The 26,992-nt window shown below is 42.9% G+C and overlaps 1 protein-coding gene across 1 annotated transcript; it reads right to left on the bottom strand.

Annotated features, from left to right (window-relative positions):
• Nucleotides 1-193: 193 nt before the first annotated feature.
• On the bottom strand, nucleotides 194-25,810 carry Cdc5 (cell division cycle protein 21). Its single transcript, XM_067103159.1, has 9 exons — nucleotides 25,629-25,810; nucleotides 20,182-20,447; nucleotides 18,421-18,616; nucleotides 17,172-17,579; nucleotides 15,914-16,575; nucleotides 15,552-15,781; nucleotides 3,516-3,682; nucleotides 1,523-1,720; nucleotides 194-1,381 (listed from the first exon to the last, which is right to left on the bottom strand). The coding sequence occupies exons 1-9, from the start codon at nucleotides 25,671-25,673 to the stop codon at nucleotides 1,121-1,123; spliced, it is 2,433 nt and encodes an 810-aa protein (XP_066959260.1). The 5' UTR covers nucleotides 25,674-25,810; the 3' UTR covers nucleotides 194-1,120.
• Between the last annotated feature and the right edge of the window lie 1,182 nt (nucleotides 25,811-26,992).

The raw sequence follows: 26,992 nt of genomic DNA, 5'->3' as shown, positions 1-26,992 counted from the left end.
AACAATTGTTCCTTACAAGACAGATAATTCTATGTGGAGGCCTACACCTGTAGCTTTGCTGCTGTAGATGATAATACAATTATGTTCTTATAATGATATGACTGTATGCAAATCCATTGCATGAAAAACGTCTCGGCCACCACACGAGTTTTTCGAGACAAAGTCAAACGAAAAGATTAATAAAAGACAGACACAGTTTGGTCCATTGATAATTTAATCCCAAAAGTTTAACAATAAAAATCCACTTAATAAAAGCTTGAACTCTCAGAGTGATGATGGATGACGCTGGCGCCAATGCGCACTGATGGCGCTGAATGTTCCCACGGCGAATGGAAACGACGGGCGTGTTTACCCTCTCGCTCGACCCCACTCCCGCTCCCTTCTTCCGTCTCGCTGTCCGACCGCTCCAACTCGTTCTTTCAAGCACCGAGCGGTCGGTCGACAGCGCTCGTCTCTCGAGCCAAACTTTCGCAAACCGAAGGAACTTTTTCACTGCCATCGTGAACAACTTAACGTAAGGTTTTCCCCTTCATGGGTTATGAGTCTTTCTTTTCAATGTCTTCATCATCCATCCCCTTTGTGTGACTCCCTAGGCCTTTTTTTACAGGTCCCCCAAGTCCTGCCAACTTCTGACTTTTCCAACTGACTGTTCCTCACCCTCACCCATTCTCACATCAAGTCCAAACCATCTCGGGTCTATTTTCCAGCCATCGGACACTACGCATCTCTGCCGGTTCCCAACTCGAAATGTGATCTTCAAAAAAGCTAACAATAAGATAATTTAAATGTCTGACTTAGAAGTTCGGCTGAAATACTCGACGTTAATTACGGTGTGTCTTTCGTCAAGCTCCGACTCCACTGGAAACAATCAACTATCTAAAGGAGTTGGCACATGGAAGGTGATTTATATATTCTCTCTGAACGTCTAACTGGCTTGGGTCACGGCGGCTACAAAGTCTGCGCTCCCGCATCTACGAACTTCTCTCCACACCTGGCTGATAAAACCCCACTGAACAAACACATAAAGTTCCAAAACTCTGTCCCTCTTGTCTGTCGAAAGTGTGGGGTCGCACCAGAACGACAAAGTGGGTCCGTTTCATCCGACTTCATCCAGATACCGCTATTGGGGGTCCAGGCCATTCGTCGTGGGGGCGGGACCCTTGAGGCCGCGCAGTTTCATCTGCAACTGGTCGTACCGTCTCTGCAGCTCCTTCTCGCGCTCCGTCTGCCTCGCGACGTCCTCCGAGATGGTGGCCAGGCGGCGCGGTATGGCGACGGTCTCCATCTGCTTGAGGAAGGTGAACGTGGACATCTCGAGGACGGCCGTCTCCACCTGGTTGACGCAGTCCTGGAGACTTGCGCCGAGGGACGCCGCCCTTGCCTGGAAAGAGACGGATGAAAGTGTCGTCTGGTGAGATCGGCTTGGGTCTAGAGCCTTCGTTTATTGCCAGATGTGTCTACAGGTTCAACTCGAGCCTCAACGAACTGAAACCGGAGCAGCGAAATGGAATCGGAAGCTCACCTGGTATCCGCCCATAAGGATCTTCAGTTTTTTCTCCATCTTCGCCGCTAACTTGGCCTGCTTCGCCATGTGTTGCCGGTTCTGCTCGAGCCTCTTCTCCAGGGACTCTATTCGGTCCTTCTTGCTCGCCAAACTTGCCCTTGTGTATTTTCCCTGGCTCGGTAGGAAGAGGACCTGCGCCAAGCACTCTTCCCACACCTGCAAGACAGAGGTTTATCAGTCAAAGACTCGCTACCGGACAATTTTTACGTCGATACGAGATGTCACTTATCCATGAGTTTATGTTGATGACGGTGATTACTTATCTATGAGTTTACCTTGGTAAAATTTATTACTCATCTATGAGTTTACATTGATAAAATTTATTACTTATCTATGAGTTTACGTTGATAAAACTTATTACTCATCTATGAGTTTACGATGATAAAATTTATTACTTATCTATGAGTTTACGTTGATCAAATTTATCGCTTATCTATAACTAATGTCACATCTCACAGAAGTCGACATTAACGAACACATGAACAAACTGCGCCGGAAATACACATCGTGGGCTCATCCGAAAAAAGAAATATATCACAAAATGGAGTCATATTAAAGTGGTTAATGTTCGCAGATTACCAAGTGTAGATTGGCAATAGTATAGAGAAACTGCCAAAGCTTATGAAATCAGACCACTGCATTAACATTCTTAAATCTGACCCAAAGGATTGGTTTACGGTCTTGAGCAGGGGTCTAAAACATCGAGAGGCTAAGAGGAGTATCTAGTAAAGAATGACCAGTGGATTCTACATACATATATATTTTTCAGCCTCAAAAGCTACAAAAACAATCCCCAGTCCCACGATGGTAAGGATGGGTCTATCCCAGCTCTAATGAATGCACCGGAGTTCGACGACCGATTTTTAATCCTTCTCAGGGTCAGGTCGGCGACGCGACCTCGTTCCGATACCCTCGGTATCACAGTTATATACCAGGTCTTATTTAATGTGTTGCGACTTCGGAAATACTTTTGGAAAAACTGAAAATACCAAAGATTCGGACAAAATTTCAGACCTGTTTCGTTCTGTGGAACGAATTATGTGTAGAATCCCGGTCAAGGGTCACGCACCGTGACCTACGGCAGTTATTCGGAACTGGGAGGGAAATTACGGGGAATAAAGAGGAATAAAAAGGTTTGAAAGGCATACCTTTTTAAGTTGCACTACTGAACAGCTGTTAGTAGAGGGTTGAAGAAAGTACGTTATTAAGTAACGCCTACAGCTCGCAGGACAAGGTGCACTGGTGGCACTACCCTCCCCCATAGGGGCTTTCTGGTACAGCACTGATACCCAGCGCAGAATCATGGCTGAGAGAGAGAGAGAGAGAGTTAAGCAAATCAGATCATTTAAGTTGCATATCTTGGAATGTTAAATACGATACAAAAAGTCAATTTACTAAAAGTTTTAATTTAGCTGCAACTAAATTGAGTAGTGATTCTCTCTCTCTCTCTCTCTCTCTCTCTCTCTCTCTCTCTCTCTCTCTCTCTCTCTCTCTCTCTGCTGCTGGAGAAGTCTCCTGAATTTATTCAGTTCTGTTTTATATTCTATTCCCTCACATTTATCTATCAATCACCTTTTCCTATGTCTCTCTGTCTCTCTCTCTCTCTCTCTCTCTCTCTCTCTCTGGTGTTTATTACAGTTCGTTGACTCGGTCCGTAAGGATTCCCAGCTGAAGATTTCAGGCAAAACTACCGTCTAAGCATTACAGAAAACATCAGACAATTCTCTTTCAGAGATTTCTCGTTCCGCGACAATTTGCCCCAGACGAAACACCATCAAGTGTAAAGGGTTTGTCGTGCAAAATGTCCGTCGATTCCTCGCCTGCGACAATTTGTTCCAGACACAATAATCATAAATAAAAGGTTCCTCGAAGAAAAAACCCACGGATTGTCCATCTGGGGCAACGAATACATCCCCGAAACCCATCGGCTCTCCGGATTCCTCAGGCCCACCTGCGAATAGGCGTCCAGCGTGAGGTCCCCGTGGCCCATCCCCTGCTTGACGACCCCCATCTCGTCCTTGAGCATCTTCTTGGCGTCCCCGAGCTCGTTCTCCGAGTATCGTTTGTACGGGTGTCTCTCCAGGTGGTCTCTGTGCTGAGCGTCGGCTGCGACTCCGCCTGTGGGGGCAGAAGGGACGAGGATTAGCACACGAAGGTCGTTCTGTCACGACACTGGAAGTTAAAGGGACACAAGACTTTAGTTTTGGTGGGCTAACAATTTGACCAGGTCTAAAATGTTTAAACTGCAGTGCAGTCGACCCCCGGTATTCACGGGTCATGCGTACCTCTGACCCCCAACCCCTGCAAACAACTCGAATCCATGAATACTTGGCAACCCTCTAAAAATGCTTATAACTGCCTATTTTATAGTTCAAAACACCAAAAAGCCCTCTAAAAATAATTATACTAGAATATTTTAACAGTTTTATCACAAAAGGTGCATTCAGTCATGAAAACGATAAGAAAACACAGTAATTTGTAAATATTTCTCTATGAAAAATACTGCGAATAATGTGTACACGCCCCATACAGAAATCTGCGAACAGTTGAGTCCGCAAATCCGGAACTGCGAATATGCAGGGGTCGACTGGAAAATGATGTTGAAACTGCTGTATTACCAAAAATAACCAAATTTCCTCAAAATACAACCGAACTAGACGCTCTGAAAAATATAAAAATCTCTGAAGCCTATTTTCTCCGAATGGGGAAAAATTGGCATGGGACGGTTCGTCAAAACAGGGACGCTACAGTGCGGCCATTCAGCGCTGAAAGAAAAATCAAGAGGAATAAAAAGGTTTGAGCGGTGCAACATGAAACAATATCGTGATTTATATGAAAATATTTCCAAACTGATAAAAGCTACAACCATGGGTTGTTTTTTGTTGTATTCTACATGAAATTGCACACATTTTCATATATAAAACTTCATGTAACAGCTAATATAAAACGGTGCAAGAATTACGACAAAGTGACGAAAGAATTTCTGAGATGCGTCGCTGATGTTTTATAGTGGGAAAATAAATAAAAAAATAAAAATAAATAAGCAAAAATAAATAAATACAAAATAAATAAATATATAAAAATATATAACAAAACAAAAATAAATAAATATATGAAAATAAATGAAAAAATAAAAATAAATAAATATAAATAAACAAAAATAAATGAAAATAAATAAATAAAAGTAAATAAAAATAAATGAAAATAAATGAATAAAAAAAAATAAATAAATAAATAAATCCATCAATAAAAATAAATGAAAAAAAAACAATTGCACCTGAAACAATAGATTAGAGAAAAGTAAAATGGAAGAAGGGGAATAAGTATGGAACCAAAAGTCTTGTAGGCTCCCAATATCCTCATGAAGTAATGCCTAAAATGCACTACACTTCCATGAGCGAAATCAGAAGTTCCTCGACATGCATACGAGATAACGATGAAAAGGAAGGTGGTGATGGCTCTTTAGCACAATCCCTGGGGGAATAGCGTGTGATGGTGCCCCCTGGACATCCTCCTGAAGGCACCATTATGGAAGAGACAGACCTTCGTAATGGAAGGATTTCACAGAGGACCTTTCATGATGATGATGATGACGAAAGACTGACTGGGATTTGGGAAGGATTACATTCATAAAACTTCAATTTATTTCATTTGTAAATCACTGTTTGTTTGCGATAGGGACATTTTTTTTAATGTAAAGAATAACTTGACTCTGCAGACTATATTAATGCAATATTTTTCTTAAATAAATAGATAAAAGTATAAGTAAATATTAAAATACAAGAATTGTTTTAGGGTAGTAATGCATTCCATCTTCACTTGAACTTTTGAAGTTCCAATTGCAACTGCAAGACATTCCACGACAACTGCAGAAGAAATGGGTAGAATTCAACGAAGACGTCAGAGAATTCTAGAAAGGTTTGAAAGATGAAATGGGCACGAGACGACCGAAAAGTAACAAAAACGAAGGAAAATCGAAAGTGACAAAAAGTGGCAAAACAAAGCGAAGTCAGGAAACTGGTTGAGTCTTTGCGGGGGAGGAGTGTAAGGATTCAATTCAGTCCTGAGTACCGAATGTAATAGCTGGCGTCTAAAACGGGCTGTCAAGTAGGGGCTGAAGAGCAGTTGTATATAAAAATGTCCTTTGGCATCCTGAGAGAGAGAGAGAGAGAGAGAGAGAGAGAGAGAGAGAGAGAGAGAGAGAGAGAGATCATGTAACCATACAATACTGAGATTCACTGACAGAGTGCACCAGGCAGAGAAGATCGTATTACGTAAGAGGAACTGGCAGAGACATATGACGCAGATCTGCAAGACCAAGATGGTCTGGACATCTGATGAGAACGATACTTGGGTGGTGAGTAGGACAGCGGAGGAGCGCGAAAGATTGGCGAATGCGGCGTCGCGGAAGCTGGAAGAAGTGGGTGTAAATTTGTAGTACGAAAGGATCACCAGCCTCTTGAGTATCTGCAAAGAACGAAAGGTGCGGATGAAAGAACTGCAAGAATGTTGGAAGATTTGGGCGAGTCCGATTCTGATGTCCAGATTACACGGAGAGACAACCGCAGAAAAGATAGGAGGATATAAATCCTGAGATTCTGCAGAGACTCTGTTTGAGAGCGTGTGGTACGGGTTGAGAGATTCAGCAAATGACGGACTGAAGGCGGAAGAGAGAGTGCCTGCTAGCATAAATGATCTCCAATTAGATTCATGTGTGGAATGATTGTTTCGTTTTTGCTGTTGTGATTTTTTCTTTGTTTTGTATGTCAGGAAGGAGAACACTCGTTAAGTCTGTTTTTTTTTTCCTTTTTTTACTTGCAGTTTGCCGAGTGTGTCGGAGTAAGCAGCTTGAGAAGTTAGGAGTATTTTTGCTATTTTTTCCCGTAGTCTTACAACTGAATACGGAATAAGTTTCGAAGAACTATAGTGATGAGATTGAGATTAAGGTTCTTTTGATGGTTATGGGAGGATTGCAGAATAAGACTGAAGTTAAGAAAAGTTTTGATGGTAGTAGCAGTAGTATCAAGGATAATAAATTAAGGTTAAGTTCTGTTTGAAGGTCGCAGACCACTGTAACATCTGAGGAAATCAAGTAGGTTAAGGAAAGCCGAGAGTTCTATTTAGCAACCTCTGAATTTGTTCCCATCATTCTATCCAATCGTGTAGCTCGAAAAAGCCCCTACACAGGAAGAGACCATTGCGGAAGCAGAATCTGTGCCGTCAGTAGTAGGTGACGAAACAGAAGTTTGTTCGGTGAGTGAGACGGAGATGTCGTGGTAGGCTAAGTCATTTCTCTTTGCAATTTGTTTGAGTGTGACAGGGTAGAGTAACCGGCTTCCCTTCTCCTGAACCGGAAGACGCTACCAAAGCGGTCGAACAGCTGGCGAGGCCGAACCGTTTTCAAGTGCCTTAGTGGGAAGTTGTCATGTCAATCACTTAAGATTCTCGTTTGGAAGAGAGAAGGGCTTTTGTGCGGAAAAGGACTGCGTGAAGAAATTCCAAAGTAATTCCTGCTTGGATGTCACAGCGAAAATAAACTCCGTACCGATCCCCAAATTGTGTGTTGACTTATCTTGGACTGTTCTGAGATGAAGAGCTGAGAAAGATAAGGAACTTGACTGGGATATAAGCCAGAGTTGGATTATTTGTTGATAATATTTTGACTGTTGATAGTATTAAGTTAGGGTGAGTTCAGTATAGGAGGACTGTTTTGGTAAACTTTAGTGGTAAGTGGGAAATAAGTCAGGTTCAGTATTGAAAGATGATAACTGCTAAACTGTGGCAAACGTAAATAAAATCAGGATAAGGTTCCGTTTAGAGGTCTTCGGCCCACTGTAATATTAACTAAGGTTAATAAATTAGGACAGGAAAAGAAGAGTTTTCTTGAACCTCTGAATCTGTTCCCATAATTCTGCACCAATTGTGTCAAATAGAAAAGCCCCTACAATGAGTTAGCGTAAACCACGGTCAGTACTGTGGACTAGTAGACACGGGCACAAATTTCCTTAGTAAATGCTCGAGTTGTTAGAGATGTAGAAATGATAAGCTGGAGCATCGAAAGAAGAGTAGTGAATGTTCCGATAAAAGGAACTACGGGGAGAACGTGTCGGTACGTAAAAGCACCGGCATGTCCCCCGGCGAATCTGTTGCGAATTACGAGAGATTTGTAGAGGCAAGAATAAATTTAAGCGAGGAGACAAGCTAATAAAAGATTTGAGAGTTACAAAGTTATAATTTTGGCCACCCAGTATTGTGAAAGGGGCCCAAACTTCCATTTTCTAGTTGTAAGTTAGTTTATAGAGTAAATTAACATTAAGGGTACCGGCGGCCTGTAATTTTGGTGATACTGGCTCAAATTCCTGAAAATGAGTTATCGTCATATTTCCACAGATATGGGTCCTGGCCATTGCCACGCCTAAGATAATGTTGATACAAAGCCTTTTAAATGGTTTAAAGGCCAATTTAAAGGCCACACCCAAGTAGAGAATTAAAGGTCTGGTTAGGGGTGGTTTCACTATTTCATTTTGCACTCATTCTTCAAGTATTTGTATTTCTTTTCATTGCGTATTCTTTCGTATGCCGTACAATATGTTTTCCTGATAGAGATGGCAACTCTTCCCATGGCTGAATAACGCCAGCCAGTTGTCCCGAGAGAGAATTCTTATATTTTTTTTATGTAATCATATGTTTGTTATTTTCAGTCGATTGCAACACTTCCTCGGACTTTTGGACATCAGTTCTTTATTATATATATTACCAACATGCCAAAAAAGAAGTTTAGTAAGCGAAGGGAAGCAAGCTCTCGCAATATCAGAACTTATCTGGAAGCTGAAAGTATAAACGCAGCTAATATGGCTTCTCATATGTTGCCACCAACCACGTGTGCTGAGGAGATACCAAGTACTTCCTATTACGAAGCTCCCAGTAAAATCTATTATTCCCTTGAACAAATATATCAAGATGATGATGATGATGGCACCGACGACTTTGTTTTGAAGTTATCTGATGAGGAGGAAGATAATGAGCATTTTCAAGATGTAATTGCTGTCCCTGACGTAGCAGGTGATGTCGCTGTTTCATCAGGAGCCAACCTAAGAAGTTTTTTATTGAGAAGCTATATAACTGAAAAGGAAGATCTTCTAAGTGTAAGCAATGATGGAGAAATAGTTTCATTACCCTTGAGAGTTCTAAAAGACGCTTTTAGTTCAACGTATTGCAGGCAGCGTGACCGCAACATAACACTCGAAATTGATAAAAACAGTTTTGATGTTGACTTGAAACTAAAGTGTCAGTGTGACGTACGAACGTTATAAAGAGTATATTGAACGGATTGCTGACCAGACCTTCAAGGAATCCATGAAAGAAGTTGATAGAAATATTTGATTATTATGAAGGCATTGGGGTCAAACCAGATGAACATGGTAATTTACCTATCGAGGTAATATATGATGGCACCTGGATGAAAAGGGGACATCAATCTCCTATTGGCATAGGAGTTGTTACCGAGGCTTACACTGGCTTTGTTCTTGATGGCGAAGTTTTCAGTAAGATATGTAATTCCTGCAGTACTTTGAATAATAAACTGAAAACAAAAGAACAATATGGTGCAGCTTATGAAAAACATATACAGTCTGGAGAATGCAAAAAAAATTTTGACCAAGCCTCTGGAAATATGGAAGCTGCTGGTGCTGTCGCATTGTGGCAAAGATCACTAGACAGGAAATTCATATATAAAGTATTTGTTGGTGATGGGGATTCGACGGCATATAAAGGAGTATGCAGTTTGAATGAGGGCACTGGTCTTTATGGCACTCCATACCCAGTGCTCAAGGAAGAATGCATAAACCTCGTTCAGAAGAGGATTGTCTTTCGTCTTATGGCCTTGAGAAAGAAATATGTTTCGAAATATGTAACAACACCAAACAAAGTTATGTTTAGGAGGACTCAATAAATTGAGTGACAGCACGGTGATCAAGATCGGAAAATATTTTGGCATTGCAGTAAGAAATGGAGCTAAAGATCCCACTGACCCTTTAGTTACCATGAAAAAAAATATAATGGCAATCTTTTTACATCTGACTAGTGATGATAAAGATCATGATCATCCTCAGTGTCCTGTTGGCAAAAATAGCTGGTGTTTTGACAATCGTGATTTGGCAATGAATGTATCTCCCAGGAGCCACAAGAAGATGAAAGTAAAACTCCAACTTACAGAGGAGCAAATGATCCCAGTTCGCCAAATATTTGAAGAGCTTTCCTCGGATGATTTACAGCAAAGATGTGCGAAAGGTCGTACTCAAAACCTAAATGAATCGTTCAACAGTAAAACATGGGCAAAGTGTCCAAAGGTCACACTTCATGGGAAGGATACTGCGACCTTTGCTTTTCGTGTTGCTGCAACGGAGCATAATATCGGCTATGCAGCAAGTTCGTTGCTGCCGGTTATGAGAAAAACGACAGGAGAAAGCCCGAAAGGCCTTCAGATGAAAGAGAAGACCAGGAAACGAATGTCTGCTATGCATTCAAGAAAGCGAAAGAAGCAAAGAACGTCAAAAGGAGGATATGAAGGAGGAGCTCGTTAGCCACCTAAAAACCTGGCAGAAGAAGAGTAGAGTGGCGTTCTATGATACCGCCCCAAAAATAATATAAACTATTTTCTTTAAGTGATAAAGGTTTTTTTTTTAGAGGGAATAATATCTCTTAGAAAAACGAGGGGAGCAGGTGTCATGTAGGCCTTTCCAAGAAACTTTATATGCTTCTAAAAGCAAAATAAATGGTTAGCAAAACTTTAACTGCATTTTTCTCAAAACATACTTTTTCTACATTCAAATTCTAAAAACTCCCTTATTTATGAATGGATTTTACAAATCTAAAAAGCAACTTGAACATCGGCAAATTTATTTTTCTTTTTTCTGTCCAAAAATTTTTTTTACTAAGATTTAATATTGAATGATAAATAAAGAAGGAGACGTACTTTAAAAAACAAAAAAAAAGTTATGTTTAAAAGAAAAATATTCGTTAAAAAAAGTTGTCATCCAATTCACCTGAAATTTTGTATGCATATTCGGCCAAACTAGAGGTAAAACCTGTGGAAGTTTGAACACCGTCACTCAAAATTAATCCCCGACCCCGCCGATACCCTTAAGGAAAAAATTTAGTCGGAGGAGCCTTACAGATTTTCACTTGAAACCAACTTCCTTTACAGTAGGTGTGAATTATTAAATGTTTTTCATCGAGATTTACCACGCTTGTAAAAGTTTGATATGGGGCGATTCTTGAGACCACTTGGGTCACATGTAGGGGAGGGGCCAAGGTCACATTTCATTAGGGGGCGGGGGAGCGGCCCCTTTTCCAGTATGGGGTAGCCTTCGTAATTCCACTATTTTTTGGCGTGGAGTGCTGATTTTAGGCTCACGTCTCCGAATAAGGTGACGAGAAGGTACGTTATTCTTTTGTGCTCAATAATGTATGCAAGTGGCTCCCAAACTGGGGTCCACAGATCAAACTGAGAATTTCATACATCATTTTCCTTCATCGTGCTTTTTCTTTTCATATCAACTTCCATTATACACACACACATGTATATGTGTGTATTTATGTATGTACACACAAGAATAAGCACGAGAGTAAAAAGATATTGCAGTTACATACAGGCGGTCCGTAGGGAAACCCATTTAAAGGGGTCCTTGGTAGCGAGAATGTTGGGAACCTCTGCTGTATATAATAGCCTACAGCGAATATAATGTCATTAGGACTTTCAATCCCTTTTCATAATATTACAGCGACTCTCTTCTTCGTCTACAGTTCCAGTTGTCTAACATCACGTAACGGACCGGTCGAGATGTATAACATGTCAACGGGGAACCAAGGAGGACTTGGTCTGTCCCTCAGGAAACGAAGTTTTGGTCGACAAACACGAGACCTACGCAAATTCTGCAGCGATGGTTGACACTTTTCGGGACGCTGGGCATCCGTCGAACTTAACGACCGACCCAACTGTCGAAGAGTGAGTTCAAAATCAAGCAAAGTGGCGTAAGAACTGTAGAAGGGCGAACCGAGGGGGCCTTCTTGACCGCCTTATTCAGAGGCACAAAACCCAGCTACTCGAATTAGCAGAGAGTCAGGAAGAGCGAGCCGGCTGACCTGCCCTTTCTGCAGTCAACCAGCTACACAGAGAAATAAAATGACATGACTTTCAAAAGGTGAGTAGGAACTACAATTCTTACTGAAGTTTATGAAGTGTAGCTTTTGTCTGAATACTCAGAAGTCATAAGTAGAGCGTCGTACTACTGGATGTGATCCCATCTTCATGTAATTGTCTATTGAAGCTTATCTTACATAATTTGCGATCCACTTTTCCGTTGGACTTAACAGACGAGCTTCATGAAAGAGGAGGCAACTGGAATGGGAGACGGCAAGGTTTCGACGGAAGTTGCAGTTGGAGATATCATGGCTGACGAACTTAAGTACCACTCTTCCTGTCTGACTGGTTTTCGCAGATCTCTACATTCACTCTTCCAAGCTGTTGATTCACTTGGCTTTGTTTCAGTTGCACAGGTATGATGATATCTGGTCCTTCCTGCGAAGAAGATGCAGAAGAACAACAACAAGCAACTACTCTCCATTTGCCAACTAATTATGTTCAACTCCAAGATCAAGAAGTGCAAAATCACTGAAACACCACTTCCAGTTTACTTGGGTTCATATGCTCGTTCTCTGTTCAGAAGCAGTCAGCTAATCGATGAACTAGCTAGCTTTGGTCTGTCTGTAAGCTAAAATACAGTAAAATACATAGAGAAGAAGATAGGGCTTCCTGTTATTGACCAGTTTTCAAAGGACGGGCTTGTGACTCCACCTAGGCTTACACACTGTTGCTGCATGTGATAATATTGACCACAATCCTTCCTCTCGCACAGCAAGGGAACCCTTTTACGGCACAGCCATTTCTCCGTTCCAGTCTCGAGAGGGACCTGGTAATGGACAGACGAGAGTTCGTTCTAACGTTGGCAGTGGTTCTGGTTTTACCAATTTCTGCCATAATGAAAAAATGACAGTGGTCTCAGCCTGGCCTTGTGGGGAACTCGGTGGTGATGACGGAAGGCGTTCACACAGAGAAGCATCTCCTTAAATGCACTGGGGATCTCCTGGAACGGTCAGGACGGTTCACAAAAGTCTGAAGTTTCTCAGGTATGCCCCACAAGTTACAGACGTAGCACTGAGGAAGTTGTTGCAGGAGGCCCACAGTGAGTTGCACCCAGAGATGTTACTTGAGGAATGATCACTTCAACGGAGCACTCACCAACATCTTGACCATTATAACTGCACAAGTTGGCTTTCAATTCATATTCAAGGTCTCGTGGAACTCGACGAACTTACACTCCAGGCTTTTCAAAATGGCTATTTTGTGATCAAGAGATTCAAGAAGCGATTCTCTGCTCTCGCGGTCGACCAGGCCCACGAACAACTCGACAAGATTATTAAAGGCAGGAGTGGAATAATTGGCCTTACTCAAGACTCGACATCACTGGCGAAATGGTTGTAGCGTCGACCTGTTCACTTGGCTAAGAACAAGAACAAGCTCTTGGGAGGAAGACATCGATGTATTCCGCCACGATGAGGGAAAGAAACGGCATTCAAATTTTGCCGAAGGTGTACGTAACCTCACTGATGTTATCCGGAGTAAGGGAACTCCATTCCTTTACCTGACAGCTTTGGTCAACCTTGATGGAGAGATAAGTGAGAACAGTCAAGCAGTGTTTGAACTGGAAAAGACTGGACGAAAGCAATGCAGTGAATCTTCAAAAAGTAATTGCTGAGAGGACTCTCCCAGTGGATCACCCCATAAAAAAGAACAATATTCTCATCTTTAAAATCAAAGGATGTCGGAAACCTCAGTCAAAGAATTCTTCAGGTCCAGTGCATCCCTCTTCAGCGGAATGTATATTGCCTCAGAAAACAAGGACAAGACCTTGAAACCTTTTTCGCGCACGAAGCACATTGCTTTTCACCTTCAATGGCCCACAGCGAGGAGAAAAAGTACCACTCAAATAAGTCAGCCATTGTGACGATGAAAATGACTCCAATTCTCTGTATCGGTGCGATGCGGTTACTCACGACGGAGGGAGGGGCCCTCGTTCATTCTCTCACTCCTCGTGGAATTCACACCTTCCGGGATTATGGTTTAAACCAAATGCTCAAACTCATTCAAATGGAATTGCGCAAAGCCTGCCAAGTGGATGTTGTTTGGGACAGTTACCGGAAACATTCAACCAAGGAACAAATTCGCAGTGACAGAGGTAAGGAGTCAAGGTTAAAAGTTTCTCCCAAGACTCTGATCCCTCAGAACAAGACCGAGCTGTTTCGCTTTCTTACGGAAACTGTCATGCAAGGAGATAGCAGCATGGGAGATGTTTACATAGCTGATGTTGACAGCTATGCAGTGCGCCTTATTGGCCCTGGGGAAGAAATGGATGGTGAATTCAGACAGGAAGAAGCTGACACCAGAATTGTAGTACATATTCTCCACGCACTGACGTCTTCACGCACCTCTATTATTGTAAAGACGTCAGATTCTGATGTCGTGGTAATCTTAATTGGCCGCTATGGTCGATTCCATGGAATCAACAAGACTGCCACATTCATGATCTTTATGGAAGTGGGGAAAAAGAGAAGAATTCTAGATATTGGCTCAGTGACAAACGCACTGGGTCCTACCCGATCAGTTGCACTCCCTCTGTCAAAACGACAGGCTGTAACACAACTTCTGCTTTCAAAGGATGCTCAAAAGCAATTTGTCTTAAGGCACGGAAAAGATCTTCACCAGAACCGACCGAAGTTTTCTGCGATCTCGTGCAACAACCCTTCCAGACATTCACAGTGAGGATTCAGCTATTTCCAAGGAACTCGAGAAGTTTTTTGTTAGATATTTGGAGGAAAATCTGGACCTACCGACGACTTCCGCCGCATTACGTTTTGTGAAGGAATTCAAAACGTTGAGTACATTCCTCCAACTCAAAACGCTCTCCTACAGCACCATGACCCAAAAATGGAAGAACCTGACCCCAGGATGACAGTTCCCGAAGCGTCTCACGTTTGCCGGGAACTCGTGGAGTGCACTTGCCGTAAAGTTTGTTCTCATGTGTGTTCGTGCATAAAAGTGCATCTTGAATGCACAGATTCATGCTAGTGGAGATTACAGAATGGTTTCCTTCGTGGTAGAAATATTACATGCGGCAAAATACTTATAGACACCTTCATGGTTGCTCTGTGTTCGATGTCTGCCTTAGAAAATTGGTAATTTTGTTTTTATTTTAATCATACATAGAGGAAAATTATCATTATTTTTCATATGTTACATTACGATCTGTTTTCTGTTTAAATCAGTGTATCACTCCCAGGAATATGTCTGCTTAAGGCTAATAAATTCTGTATAATAAATCACATTTATATGCTTTTGAAGGTAAATTTTGTGTTTCATTGATTAGGGGTTGCCCCAGAGATCAAAATTACTTTGTGTCAAGACATAATAAACAATAGTCTGGGTCATCATCTGAGCCCAGAATCAGCCTTCTACCGAAAAAACTAACGAAATTACGAAGGCTACTCCGTGCTGAAAAAGGGGGGCTCACCCCCCGACCCCCCTAATGGAATGTGACCTTGTCCCCTTCCCTAGATACGACCCCAGTGATCTTAAGATTCACCCTACATCAACAGCCAAAATTTTACACGCACGGTAAATCTCAACAGTGTATTCACGCCTACTGTTACTTTATTTGACACCTCAAAGGTCAAGCCAAGGGAGAGGGTCGAGGAAGGAAGGTGGAAGGGAAAAGGAACAGACAGGGACGCTGCTAAGGACCGCAAGTAACGACGCCTACAGCACAAAGCGTGAGGTGCACTGACGGCGCCACGACCGTACTTCCCCGGGGGGCGTATCCTGCGGAGGGAAGAAAGTGGACGTGAACGGGTCCCACCGAACGACTACTACCTTTCCGGCCCGTGGTGGAAGGAGTGTGAAGGGCGTCGAAATGCAGCATCGTCACCATCTCCCTCTTAATCAGCTCCTCGGCCTTCTGCTGGTCGGACAAGTGGACGTCCGCGTGCATCGGCCGCAAGACCGTGGCGTTCACCTCCTGCGGGCGCGGAAGGTTACGCTGCACCGCCTGCGACCTCTTCTTCATCTCCGCCTCTCGGCGGGCAGCCGCATCTGACACTGCTCTGGAAACGGGACGTAAAATGTAATTTATTTTGTTTCAGACGAGTTTCTTTCAGCAGAATCTGGCATTTTTCGTCACCTTCACTCTTATCACACAGACAAATACAGGAAAAGACGAATCTCATTAGCGTTACCTCGCGTCCAAATCGGCCTGGTCCTCGACCACCGGTTCCCTCCTGTCCTCCATCTCCTCGCCGTCGTGGCCGTCCTCCTGGTCGGGCACGACAATCTCGAAGTCGTTCTTGGGCGTTGGCAGGGAGCGCAAACTGCTCTGCAGGGCCTCCCTCATGTTCCGCTGGTACGCCTTCAGGGCCTGCCGGTCGTCGATGGGTATGAGCGCCCCTTCTTCGTTGATGCTCAACTTGTCCCTGATCGGCGTGGCACCCGGGGTAGCTGAGGGCACCCCGGGCTGCTGCTGCTGCTGCCCTCTGGGGGTGACGGCCCCCGGCGTTCTGCTCGGAGTCATGATCTGGGTCCCGGAGGGGGTCCGGAACGGCGTCCCCAGGACGGTGTTGGGCGTCTGAACCGCCACCTTCGTCGGCTCGACTCCCCCGAAGTCCTGCTGGTTCAGGGGGGTGTTCAGACCGCCTTTGAGGGGCGTGTCGACGTGAGTCAGGGCCATGATGTCGTGGGCGCCCTGCATCACGCGGTCGAGGTCTGCCGGGGTTCTGGGGGTGCGCATGGCTTGCCCTGGGGTGACGGTGTAGTCGGCTAGGAGGGTCTGGGAGGCCCCGCTGCCCCCCACCTCCTCCGTGAGTTCTCGGGCAGCTTCTGAGGCCTTGCCGAGCTTCACCACCTGGAAAATAAGATAGGATTACATTCCAGAGTACTGGAGAGAGAGAGAGAGAGAGAGAGAGAGAGAGAGAGAGCCTATATTTGAATATTTCTAGATTTCTCATATGTACCAATGTCTGTTAATACTTCTAGATTTCTCATAAGTAACAATGTCTGTAAAGTGACAATGACCCTATTTCACAGCCTGCCCTTGAATACTTCTAGATTTCTCACAAGTAACAAAGTCTGTTAACTGACAAAGACCCTATTTCACATCCAGCACTTGAATATTCCTAGATTTCTCACAAGTAACAAAAGTCTGTTAAGTGACAAAGACCCTATTTCACAGCCTGCACTTGAATATTCCTAGATTTCTCACAAGTAACAAAGTCTGTTAAGTGACAAAGACCCTATTTCACATCCAGCACTTGAATATTCCTAGATTTCTCACAAGTAACAAAAGTCTGTTAAGTGACAAAGACCCTATTTCACAGCCTGCACTTGAATATTCCTAGATTTCTCGTAAGTAAAACAGCCATTCTGTTCCTGTAACAGACTCTGTTGCTCATCAGAGAGCCAGACCCCAAAGCAGCTGCAGGCCCAACCCCCCAGCCCCACCTGCTCGAGCTCGTCCTCGGAGATCTGTGGCTTGGAGAGGACCAGCTTGCTCCTCTTGGTCTTGGCTTCGCCGTTCTCGAAGACGGAGTTGGGGATGCCCTCCTCCTTCCTCTGCTTCAACTTCTGCTTGTCTTTCTTCCTATCCCGGTCCTCCCTCTCCGACCTGAGCTCCCCGTCCAGGTGCTGCTGCCGGAGCTTCTTGAAGTTCGGCTGCATGGGGTCGTAGGCCTCCTGCGACGTGTCGTAGAAGCCCGGCGCCGGCCGCTTCTCGAACGGGATCTCCTCGTTGTAGTCGACGCCCTTCCTCTTCTTGCGCTTCTGCGGGAGGTCGATGCCCGCCGCCCGCAGCTCCCTGCGCTTCTGGAGGGCGGCCAGGCGTCTCGCCTCCTCCAGCTGCTTCTCGCGGGCCTGGAAGGGAAGCATTTTTCGTTAGGGTACGCTGACGCTGAAAGGCACGACGGGAAGAAAACTGCACTATGAAACAATTTTGAGCGGAATGTGTAGCCAATTTTAGGATGAATGTGTAGCCAACTTTAAGAGGAATGTGTAGCCAATTTTAGGATGAATGTGTAGCCAACTTTAAGAGGAATGTGTAGCCAATTTTAAGAGGAATGTGTAGCCAACTTTAAGAGGAATGTGTAGCCAATTTTAAGAGGAATAAGTAGCCAATTTTAAGAATGTGTGGCCATTTTTAAGAGGAATGTGTAGCCAACTTTAAGGGGAATGTGCAGCCAATTTTAAGAAGAATGTGTGGCCAATTTTAAGAGGAATGTGTAGCCAATTTTAGGATGAATGTGTAGTCAATTTTAGGATGAATGTGTGGCTAATTTTAAGAGGAATACATAGCCAATTTTAAGAGTAATGTGTGGCCAATTTTAAGAGGAATATGTAGCCAATTTTAAGAGTAATGTGTGGCCAATTTTAAGAGTAATGTGTGGCCAATTTTAAGAGGAATGTGTGGCCAATTTTAAGGGGAATGTGTGGACAATTTTAAGAGGAATGTGTAGCCAACTTTAAGGGGAATGTGTGGCCAATTTTACGAGGAATGCGTAGCCAATTTTAAGAGGAATATGTAGCCAACTTTAAGGGGAATGTGTGGCCAATTTTACGAGGAATGTGTAGCCAATTTTAAGAGGAATATATAACCAAATTTAAAAGGAATGCGTTGCCAACTTTAAGGTTAACACGCAGCTAATTCAAAGAGGACCTTGTACTCAATCTTACCCTCCAAACAACTCAACCCACTGACCTTCCTTTTGGCTTTCTTCCCCTGGGTATTGGCCAGACGGGCACGGGCCTCCGACAGCATCTCCAGTTCGTCCTCATCCATGTCCTTGGGGTCGGGGCGAGCCGGCTTCGTCTCCGGATTGGGGTCGATCTCCCCGGGTTTCAGCTTCCGCGGGTCGTCGACGTTGTCTTCGTCGTCGCCTTTCTGGGCCTGGTCGCTGCGGACGTGAGAGACCATTGAGGAGAGTGAGATGGAGGGAAGAATGACTGATTAACTGTGGGTGATCTGGCGTCACAACTACCGGGGTCACCGACGCCGGGAAGGAAGAATGTGGCTGCGTCTAGATATTTCCACGGTGAGGATCGAGGACGCTTGAATGCGGCCGAGAGCATTCCCTCTTTATTCCCGGCAGCCTCCGAACGTCGTTTAATGTGTGAATGGGTAATCTATGTACAGTGAAACCCCCATATTCGCGGGGGATGCGTCCCCCCCCCCCTCCCCCGCGAATAGGTCAAATCCGCGAATGCTTAAAACCCCTCTATATGAAAATACTGGAATTAGTGAATATTTCTCAGTGAATAATACCGCGAACGGGCGAATTTTCCGCGAAAGATGGCTAGATATGTTCCACAGAGAAACCCGCGAATGCGCGAGTCCGCGAACCATGAGAACGCGAATACGGGGGTTTTACTGTACATATACTTCTATTCATAAATATAAATGGAGAGAGAGAGAGAGAGAGAGAGAGAGAGAGAGAGAGAGAGAGAGAGAGAGAGAGAGAGAGGACGTCGTCCGGGAAATGAAAAATGGGTCCCGATCGATTTGGCCAGTTGTTCGTTCTTGTATTTAATTTGCAACAGTTTTCTGTTTATTATCTAGATTTTTTTTGCTTTCGCCTTCATTTGATTTAATTCTCGTTCATTCTGAATCTCAGGCAATCACGAATCCTTCAGGAATCAACCAAGAACTTTCAAGACACAAGAAGATAGTGATGGGGCAGAAGATGTCACTGAAAATATGGTTTCCCAGGAGAAGCAATCGCAGCATTTGTTGCCGTAGAAATAATGATGGTGGCGGGGATTGTGAAGCACCATACTCTGCAGATCCTTTTCGGTTATCACAGACACCAAAAGGTTTTATAGTGAGGTGTTCACGGGAGACAGGGAAAGTGGACAGGTTTGATCAACTGTGTGCAACATATAATGTAAGTCAGAGGACGAAGAAATGGTACCAGGTTATATGGATGCAGAAATAGTTTATGGTGTCCAAAATCCAAATAAAAAAACTAAGAGAAAATTTACAGGACAGGGAATAAATGGGTTGTTGGAAGGTTACTCAAAAAGGCCAATGATTGGTGAGAGGAGACTTGAATTTCCATCATCAAACAGACATTTTTTCACGGCCCAGTTTGCAGACGAAAATCACAAGCCTTTGTGTATTGATCGCACTATAAGAAGCAGTGGCTGCCGCTTGAAGAAGACGAACGTACGTAAGAAAAGATAAATTTTGTTCTATATAACGTTCTGAATACCGTTCTGTTTCAGTCCTCCGTCTTAACATCAAATAAAAAGGGATTCTCTCTTTTGTTTCCATATAATAAAAGTTGCGATGCGTGAAATAAAAGCTACATTGTAGATTCTTTTCCAGTCTTCTACAAAATCCCAAAATATTTCGACAGAAAAGGTACCTTTTCCCCAAAGAAAGAATCATTTTTGTGTTGAGATATTCATCAAGAGATGGTTGTGCATTTGTTCTAAACAATAATAACGACACGCTACTTACAGCAGGTACTCATATCGCTCAAGGCACTGAGCAGCGGTTCGTCCGATGATGGGAGCGATGGTCCTCCACTGCGTCGGCATGAGCTTGGCGAGGTGCAGCAGCTTCTCCTCCTCTTCACGACTCCACTCGGTCTTCTTGATGCTGGGGTCCAGCCACTCGAACCAGCGGGCTTTGCACTGCTTTGCCGACTTGCGGTGGAGCAAGGAGGCGATACGCGACCACTGGTTCTTGCCATATTTCATGACGGCCGCCTTGAGGATCTCATCCTGCGGGAAGGGATGTTTCTCGTGAGGCTGCGCTGGTGTGGTTAGGGTTACGGACGAATTCTGGGGTTACAGTCGTTTAAAAATGTTAAACCGACTCCTAAATATAAAAATGACTAAAATGATCAACGATATACAGTACAGCATTACGTCAACCTAACTGGCGCAAGGTGGGTCTCGACTTCTGTTAGGAACCGAAGACCCTATACTGCGCTTGAATTAACGACATCCCAACGCTAACAGCACTTCAATACGATTTCTACCTTAACTATACAGCATTTCACAGCAAAATGAGCAGTCTGACGACATGGCCTGACGAAAAAACGTCATCGCTGGGAAATGTATTTAACGAACGCAGGTAAATCAGGTTCAAGAGATTATACGAAATGAAGATGGAAATAAATTATTTATTTACGACCCGACGGGAACTCCAGGCGGCAAGGAGACCACACAGAATCAGTTTCTTTCTCTAACTCTTCTGCTGAAGCCCTTGCAGACGGCGTCGACAATCTGCGCTAATCCCCGGGGGGGATCCAAGGGGGAAACTATCCTGCACAGAGACAGAGATAAGTGACACGAAAAGACGATGAATAAATAAATAAGATTGATGCCCCTGAAACCCATGAACCATTTACTAGAATGCAGGAATGGATCTACTCAGTGGGAAAACTGTCGTTGGGAATACGGTAATTCCCGTGGGTGAATTACCATTGCCATTATGGCATAACTGACGAAAACTGCCCGGTGGAAAATTGCCATTTAATAAGTACAATTTAAAAAGACGAAAAGGGTTGGAAAGGCAGGACCTTCACTACCAAAACTTTATGTGAATTTATTTAAAAAGATGCCGTTTACTACTTATATACAATTTATAAAATAGTTATTTGAAATAAAAGTCATTACAATCAAAACTTGACTTGAATTTATTGAAAAACTTCACTTGGAAAGTTGACACGCCTAAAAAGAAGCATATTATATACGATGCACTTAAGTACAACATTTTATAAGTTTTATTAGTACTGTCATAATTTGAATGAACGTTCCAAATTTTAACCGGTACATTTCTGTGGCGTCGTGTTCCTCTTTCAATTCCTATATAAGCACATTGAAAATATGACATAAATTATGCTATTGTTGTCTTGCTCGTATGTTAATAATTTTCCCGCACAGTGCCTGCCCAGAATGAAACAGACGGCCAACATAATTAGCATCAGAAAAGACATGTTTTACTGCCTTTAACGAGTATCGCCAACTAGTTCGTCGATTTTGTTTTAAACAGTTAAGTAGGGAGCCCCGGTTTCGTTTGGCATAAGGGCAAAAACTCGAGGGACCGTTACATTTTCGATCTGAACGTGAACTGTGAACTGTGAGAATTTGGTAAGGAATTTCAGGAGCAATCGTGAATGTACCATCGACCGCCCAATTTTTGTACCGGTTAAGATCTTTCAACCCTTCCTTCACTCGACACAAAGATCAATATTCTGAGGCCATCACTTATTCCAGAGTCACGTTGAAGAAAGATTTCGAAACTGCAACGGAATATCGTAGCCGCATGACGTAGACGTGGCAATTGAGAAAGTCCACATTGGTGGCAAATTCAGACACTGAGGAACGACTTGACTGATGAGAAGAAGCCATTTCAACTTTTAAATCTCGTTGAGTTTGATTAGATTCGAGTTTATCTTGACTTGATGAGTGTATATGGTTATTTCAATTCTCTAAAACTTCAGTATTACCGTTCTGAGAGTCCTTGTGTACTCTTGGGCAACCCAATATAGCACAGTACTTTCATTCTTGCCATTCAGGTGGTACATATGTCGCAAATCATCGACCACAATGTCTTTTTATCACATACACCGTAAGGGGCTAAAGAGATTTCAAAACTGCAAATTCAAAAGAAGACATAGGAATACTGACTGTTGATATAGTTGATACTGAAAGTTCTTCTTTGTTTGGAAAATTTACAAGACGTGTTTGCTATTTGTAAGATGAGAATTTAAAGGCAAATGGGCACTTGATAGTAATGGTTTTTCCTTTCAATCGTCATTTCAAAATATGACAGTAATGCTAAAATGTTGTATTTAAAGGGCATCGCATATAATATCCATATTCTTTACATGTCAACATTCCCAAGTGAAGTTTTTCAATAAATTCAAGTCAAGTTTTGATTGTAATGGTTTTCAATTCAAATAATTACTTTAGAAATTGTATATAAGTAGTAAATGGCATCTTTTTAAATAAATTCTCATAGAGTTTTGAGAGTAAAGGTTCTTCCTTGCAATCCTTTCGTCTTTTTAAATTGTACTTATTAAATGGCAATTTTCCGCCAGGCAGTTTTCTGACGCAGTCTGCGCAACAGACGTGAAAACATCTGCGACGAGAACGGTGGTCGTTCTAAATCTTTTGGGCAATCTTAGTGTTCTGTTTAAAGGCCACTGGTTCTGGTGGTATCGAGAACCCGAAGATTTATTTCCAGACTTCTACTTCTCAATTCGTAGTTCCTTTATGTCGTCTTGCTGCCCACCTTTGGATCCTTGTACTTCACGTCATTTATTTTCAGTGTTTAGCTTTATGGTCTAAATTTCATGATTCCTTCTCGTTCACTTTGCCTGTTGAAGTACCTACTCTGCCATCTCCACCCAAACTAGGCTAATCAACGCTATTTTGAAATGCCAAATGCTAACAACGCTTTTGTTTTTAATGCGCTAGAAGTATATTTACCGTAATTTCTTCAATTTTTCCCGTTCTTGAAAGTTCATTTGTGCACCTTTTGACGAAAGAAGAATTGGTATTTCAGACATTGGTGTGTTATAGAACAGAAGAATAGAATATACGATTGTGTGTGGTGGGAGGAAAACCTCAAAGCAGTTGCACTATGAATCAATTGTTAGGAGGGGGTGGAAAGGACGATGGAAGATAGAGAATATGAACGGAGGTACAGTAAAAGGAATGAAAATGGCTGTAGCTAAGTGTTCAAATTTTGAATACGGCACCAATCTGGCCATCTCCCATCTCTGAGCGAGATTGTCGGAGATTTCTTAGATTGAATTTCTTAACATAAAGTGTTTGTTTCAATTAACTGATTTTGATAAGTAGTGTGGTTGTGTTAAGTAATTCCTAATTCATCTCATGTGCTTTGGATATTTTTATTGCATCGAAACTAAATCACTTTTAGATTGGCGCCGAGACTCTGCGTGTCCGTGCTAAAATCATGCGTGTTCGTGCCGATTTCATGTGCTGCTTGTCTGCCAAACCACTTGTAAGGAAGCCCCATCCTTCGTTCTTTATTTGTGTAAAGTCATAGGTCAATAATCACTTGAAATCTCCTATTTCCAAGTTGCAACTATCGAACCCTGCGGGTTTGAAAGCATGTGGAATCGCGAACCTCACTCTCTTCTCTCCTTGGACCGTCTGATAACTTTGAATTTACGTATCCTTTTTGTTTCTGCATAATTGCACTGTCATTTACTGTTGGGAATAACTGCATTGTTATTTAATGTTTTGTTGTAGTGAATGCAAAATCGTACTGCCTTCAATTAATCCTTTTGAATAACTATGTCCTCATAACTATACAATACTAGGCAATTAAGATATGCAAATCTATACACAAATCCTATATGTGCTAACATACATTATCTATTACTGTGAGGCTCGTTAACCGGATGAGCCTACCCTTGCAGGAGTTCGAGAAATGCCTACAGTGCAGCGCAAGAGGAGCACTGGCGGCACTAGCCCCCCTATGGTGTGTTATGTAGTGTGGTTTAGTTGTACAGTTTCACCTTAGCTTAAGGTCTACCAAAATATTTAGACTACCTAACTAGCCTGCTGCAATTCCTTGCGAGGCTAAGGTTGGGACGTATGAGGTCTAACGGCAATTTTTAGCAAAAGGAAAAAAAAAGCCTACTTAGGGTACACCCCCAGGGCAGCAGATGTTCCCTAACTTGACTGATTAGGTTATATATTTGTCCACAGAACTATGGGGAATAGCAAAAGCTAATGTACAATTATGGCCAGGAAAACTCCTGAAATAATATGGGGCGCAAGATATCGCAGAATATGCCAAACGCATTGACTACATCTTTATAGAATTTTTTTTTTGGGGGGGGGGACAAACCCCATCCCAGTCAAGTCAGGGTACAATGCCACAGAGGAGGTTTAGTTGCAATGTATCGAGTTCTTTTTGACTAATGTAGACAGAGGGCTACCGTGGTCTGGCCTAGGAGGGCAGTGCAGCCTAATCAGACCTGCCTTTACCTAGCCCCCCAAGGGGGCCTTTACCACCCCTGGAGGCCCTAAATATGCCATGACCCCAGAATACATAAATTAACGGGAAAACCAGACCTGAATGCGAGGCCTAGCCAATGACATGAGCATAGCCTAGCCTATCCTACAAGCGGGCTGAACGGGATGTAAATTCATAGGATTTAGGAATCGTATCCTAAAATATCCTGAAACATTAAGTTACAATGCTAAATAAGTTCCGCCTGACATAACCCAACGACCGTGACATGGGATACGAGGGGCCACCAAATGAGCGTAGCCTATCCTACAAGGAGGCTGAATAGGATCTAAATTTGTAGGATTTAGGACCAATATCCTAAATTACAACGCTAGGTAAATAACAATAAATTACGTCTGACTTAACCCAAGCCCCCTGACGTAGGATGCATTCGGGGCACCAGATGCGTGTAGCCTATCCTACAGGCAGGCTAAATACGAACTAAACAAGTAGGATTTAGGATTAATGTCCTAAAACGACTCCAAATAATAACAAATTATGTCCGACGTAGGATGCAACTGAACGAGCGCACCCCCCATCCTACAGGGAGGCTAAATAGGATCCGAATAAGTTGAATTTGGGGATATGACTACGCAGGATTCAGGATGTAAATCCTAAAAAATCCCGTCGACTGACAAACTACGTCTGACGTCAGCTAACTCATCCTAACCCGGAGCGTAGGATACGACCAACCGAACGGGCGCACACCCCATCCTACAGGGAGGCTGAAACAGGATGTAAATGAGCAGGATTTAGGATGGCAATCCTAAAATACGTTTAGATAACGAAGAAACAAATTCCTCCTCCTGACGGAGGAGGAGGAACGTCTCCCTCCCGTCAGACCTCCCCCCCCGAAACCCGCCTCATTTCACGGCCTCCTCCGGCGGGAGGACGCCCTTCCTCACCTCCGTGTTCCTCCAGACGCCGCCCTTGATCATCACCCGAGGCATCCTGAAGGGCTGAGGTCGGGACTCCGACGGGAAACGGCGACAAAAAGGCGGCAAATAAAGGCGGCGAAGAAGCTTCCGACTCCGCGGCTGACTCGGTTTGTTTACATCTGCTGCTGCTGCTGCTGCGGGAGGGACAAGTGAGGGGCGGGATGCGCATCGCCAGTGTCTCCGCGTTTGTTTTTTCGGCGTTTTTAGGGAGTTTTTCCATCAATTCCCACAAATTCTGGGCCAGAATTTATCATAAAGAGTTTATCTACATTTTTTACATTCACATTAATTCCCAGAATTAGAAAGACTCCGAAATAACTCCGTCTTTTTAGAATTGGCTCTAGGCTTCTCGTCTACGTAGCACAAGAAGAAGACGTTTGTTTTTCGGCGTTTTTAGGGAGTTTTTCCATTAATTCCCACAAATTCTGGGCCAGAATTTATCATAAATAATTCATATACATTATTTACATTCACATTAATTCCAAGAATTAGAAAGACTCCGAAATAACTCCGTCTTTTTAGAATTGGCTCTAGGCTTCTCGTCTACGTAGCACAAGAAGAAGACGTTTGTTTTTCGGCGTTTTTAGGGAGTTTTTCCATCAATTCCCACAAATTCTGGGCCAGAATTTATCATAAATAATTCATATACATTATTTACATTCACATTAATTCCAAGAATTAGAAAGACTCCGAAATAACTCCGTCTTTTTAGAATTGGCTCTAGGCTTCTCGTCTACGTAGCACAAGAAGAAGACGTTTGTTTTTTCGGCGTTTTTAGGGAATTTTCACATTAATTCCCACAAATTCTGGGCCATAATTTATCATAAAGAATTTATATACATTGTTTACATTCATATTAATTCCAAGAATTAGAAAGACTCCGAAATAACTCCGTCTTTTTAGAATTGGCTCTAGGCTTCTCGTCTACGTAGCACAAGAAGAAGACGTTTGTTTTTCGGCATTTTCAGGAAGTTTTTCCATTAATTCCCACAAATTCTGGGCCAGAATTTATCATAAATAATTTATATATATTATTTACATTCATATTAATTCCCAGAATTAGAAAGACTCCGAAATAACTCCGTCTTTTTAGAATTAGCTCTAAGATTCTCGTCTACGTAGCACAAGAAGAAGACGTTTGTTTTTCGGTATTTTTAGGGAATTTTCACATTAATTCCCACAAATTCTGAGTCAGAATGTATCATAGAGAATTTATATACATTTTGAAATTATATTACTTCCCAGAATTAGAAAAATTCCAAAATAACTTCGTGTTTTTAGAATCTCTAAGCTTTCTCGTATGCTAAGCACGTTAAGCATATTTTTACGTC

This window comes from Macrobrachium rosenbergii, unplaced genomic scaffold (assembly GCF_040412425.1).
Source record: "Macrobrachium rosenbergii isolate ZJJX-2024 unplaced genomic scaffold, ASM4041242v1 60, whole genome shotgun sequence".
Classification (NCBI taxonomy): Eukaryota; Metazoa; Arthropoda; class Malacostraca; order Decapoda; family Palaemonidae; genus Macrobrachium; species Macrobrachium rosenbergii.
Note: the sequence above shows the minus strand (reverse complement) of the source record. Positions and strands in the feature narration are given on the sequence as shown.

What these genes read in the sequence shown, in the direction of transcription:
- Cdc5 (XM_067103159.1), bottom strand. Translation starts at nt 25,673, where the DNA reads ATGCCTCGGGTGATGATCAAGGGCGGCGTCTGGAGGAACACGGAG. An exon ending in GAGCGATATGAGTACCTGCT is followed by an intron (nt 18,617 to 20,181) that starts GTAAGTAGCGTG and finishes TCACGTCCGCAG; the next exon opens with CGACCAGGCCCAGAAAGGCG. An exon ending in CGCTGGACGCCTATTCGCAG is followed by an intron (nt 1,721 to 3,515) that starts GTGGGCCTGAGG and finishes TCTGTCTTGCAG; the next exon opens with GTGTGGGAAGAGTGCTTGGC.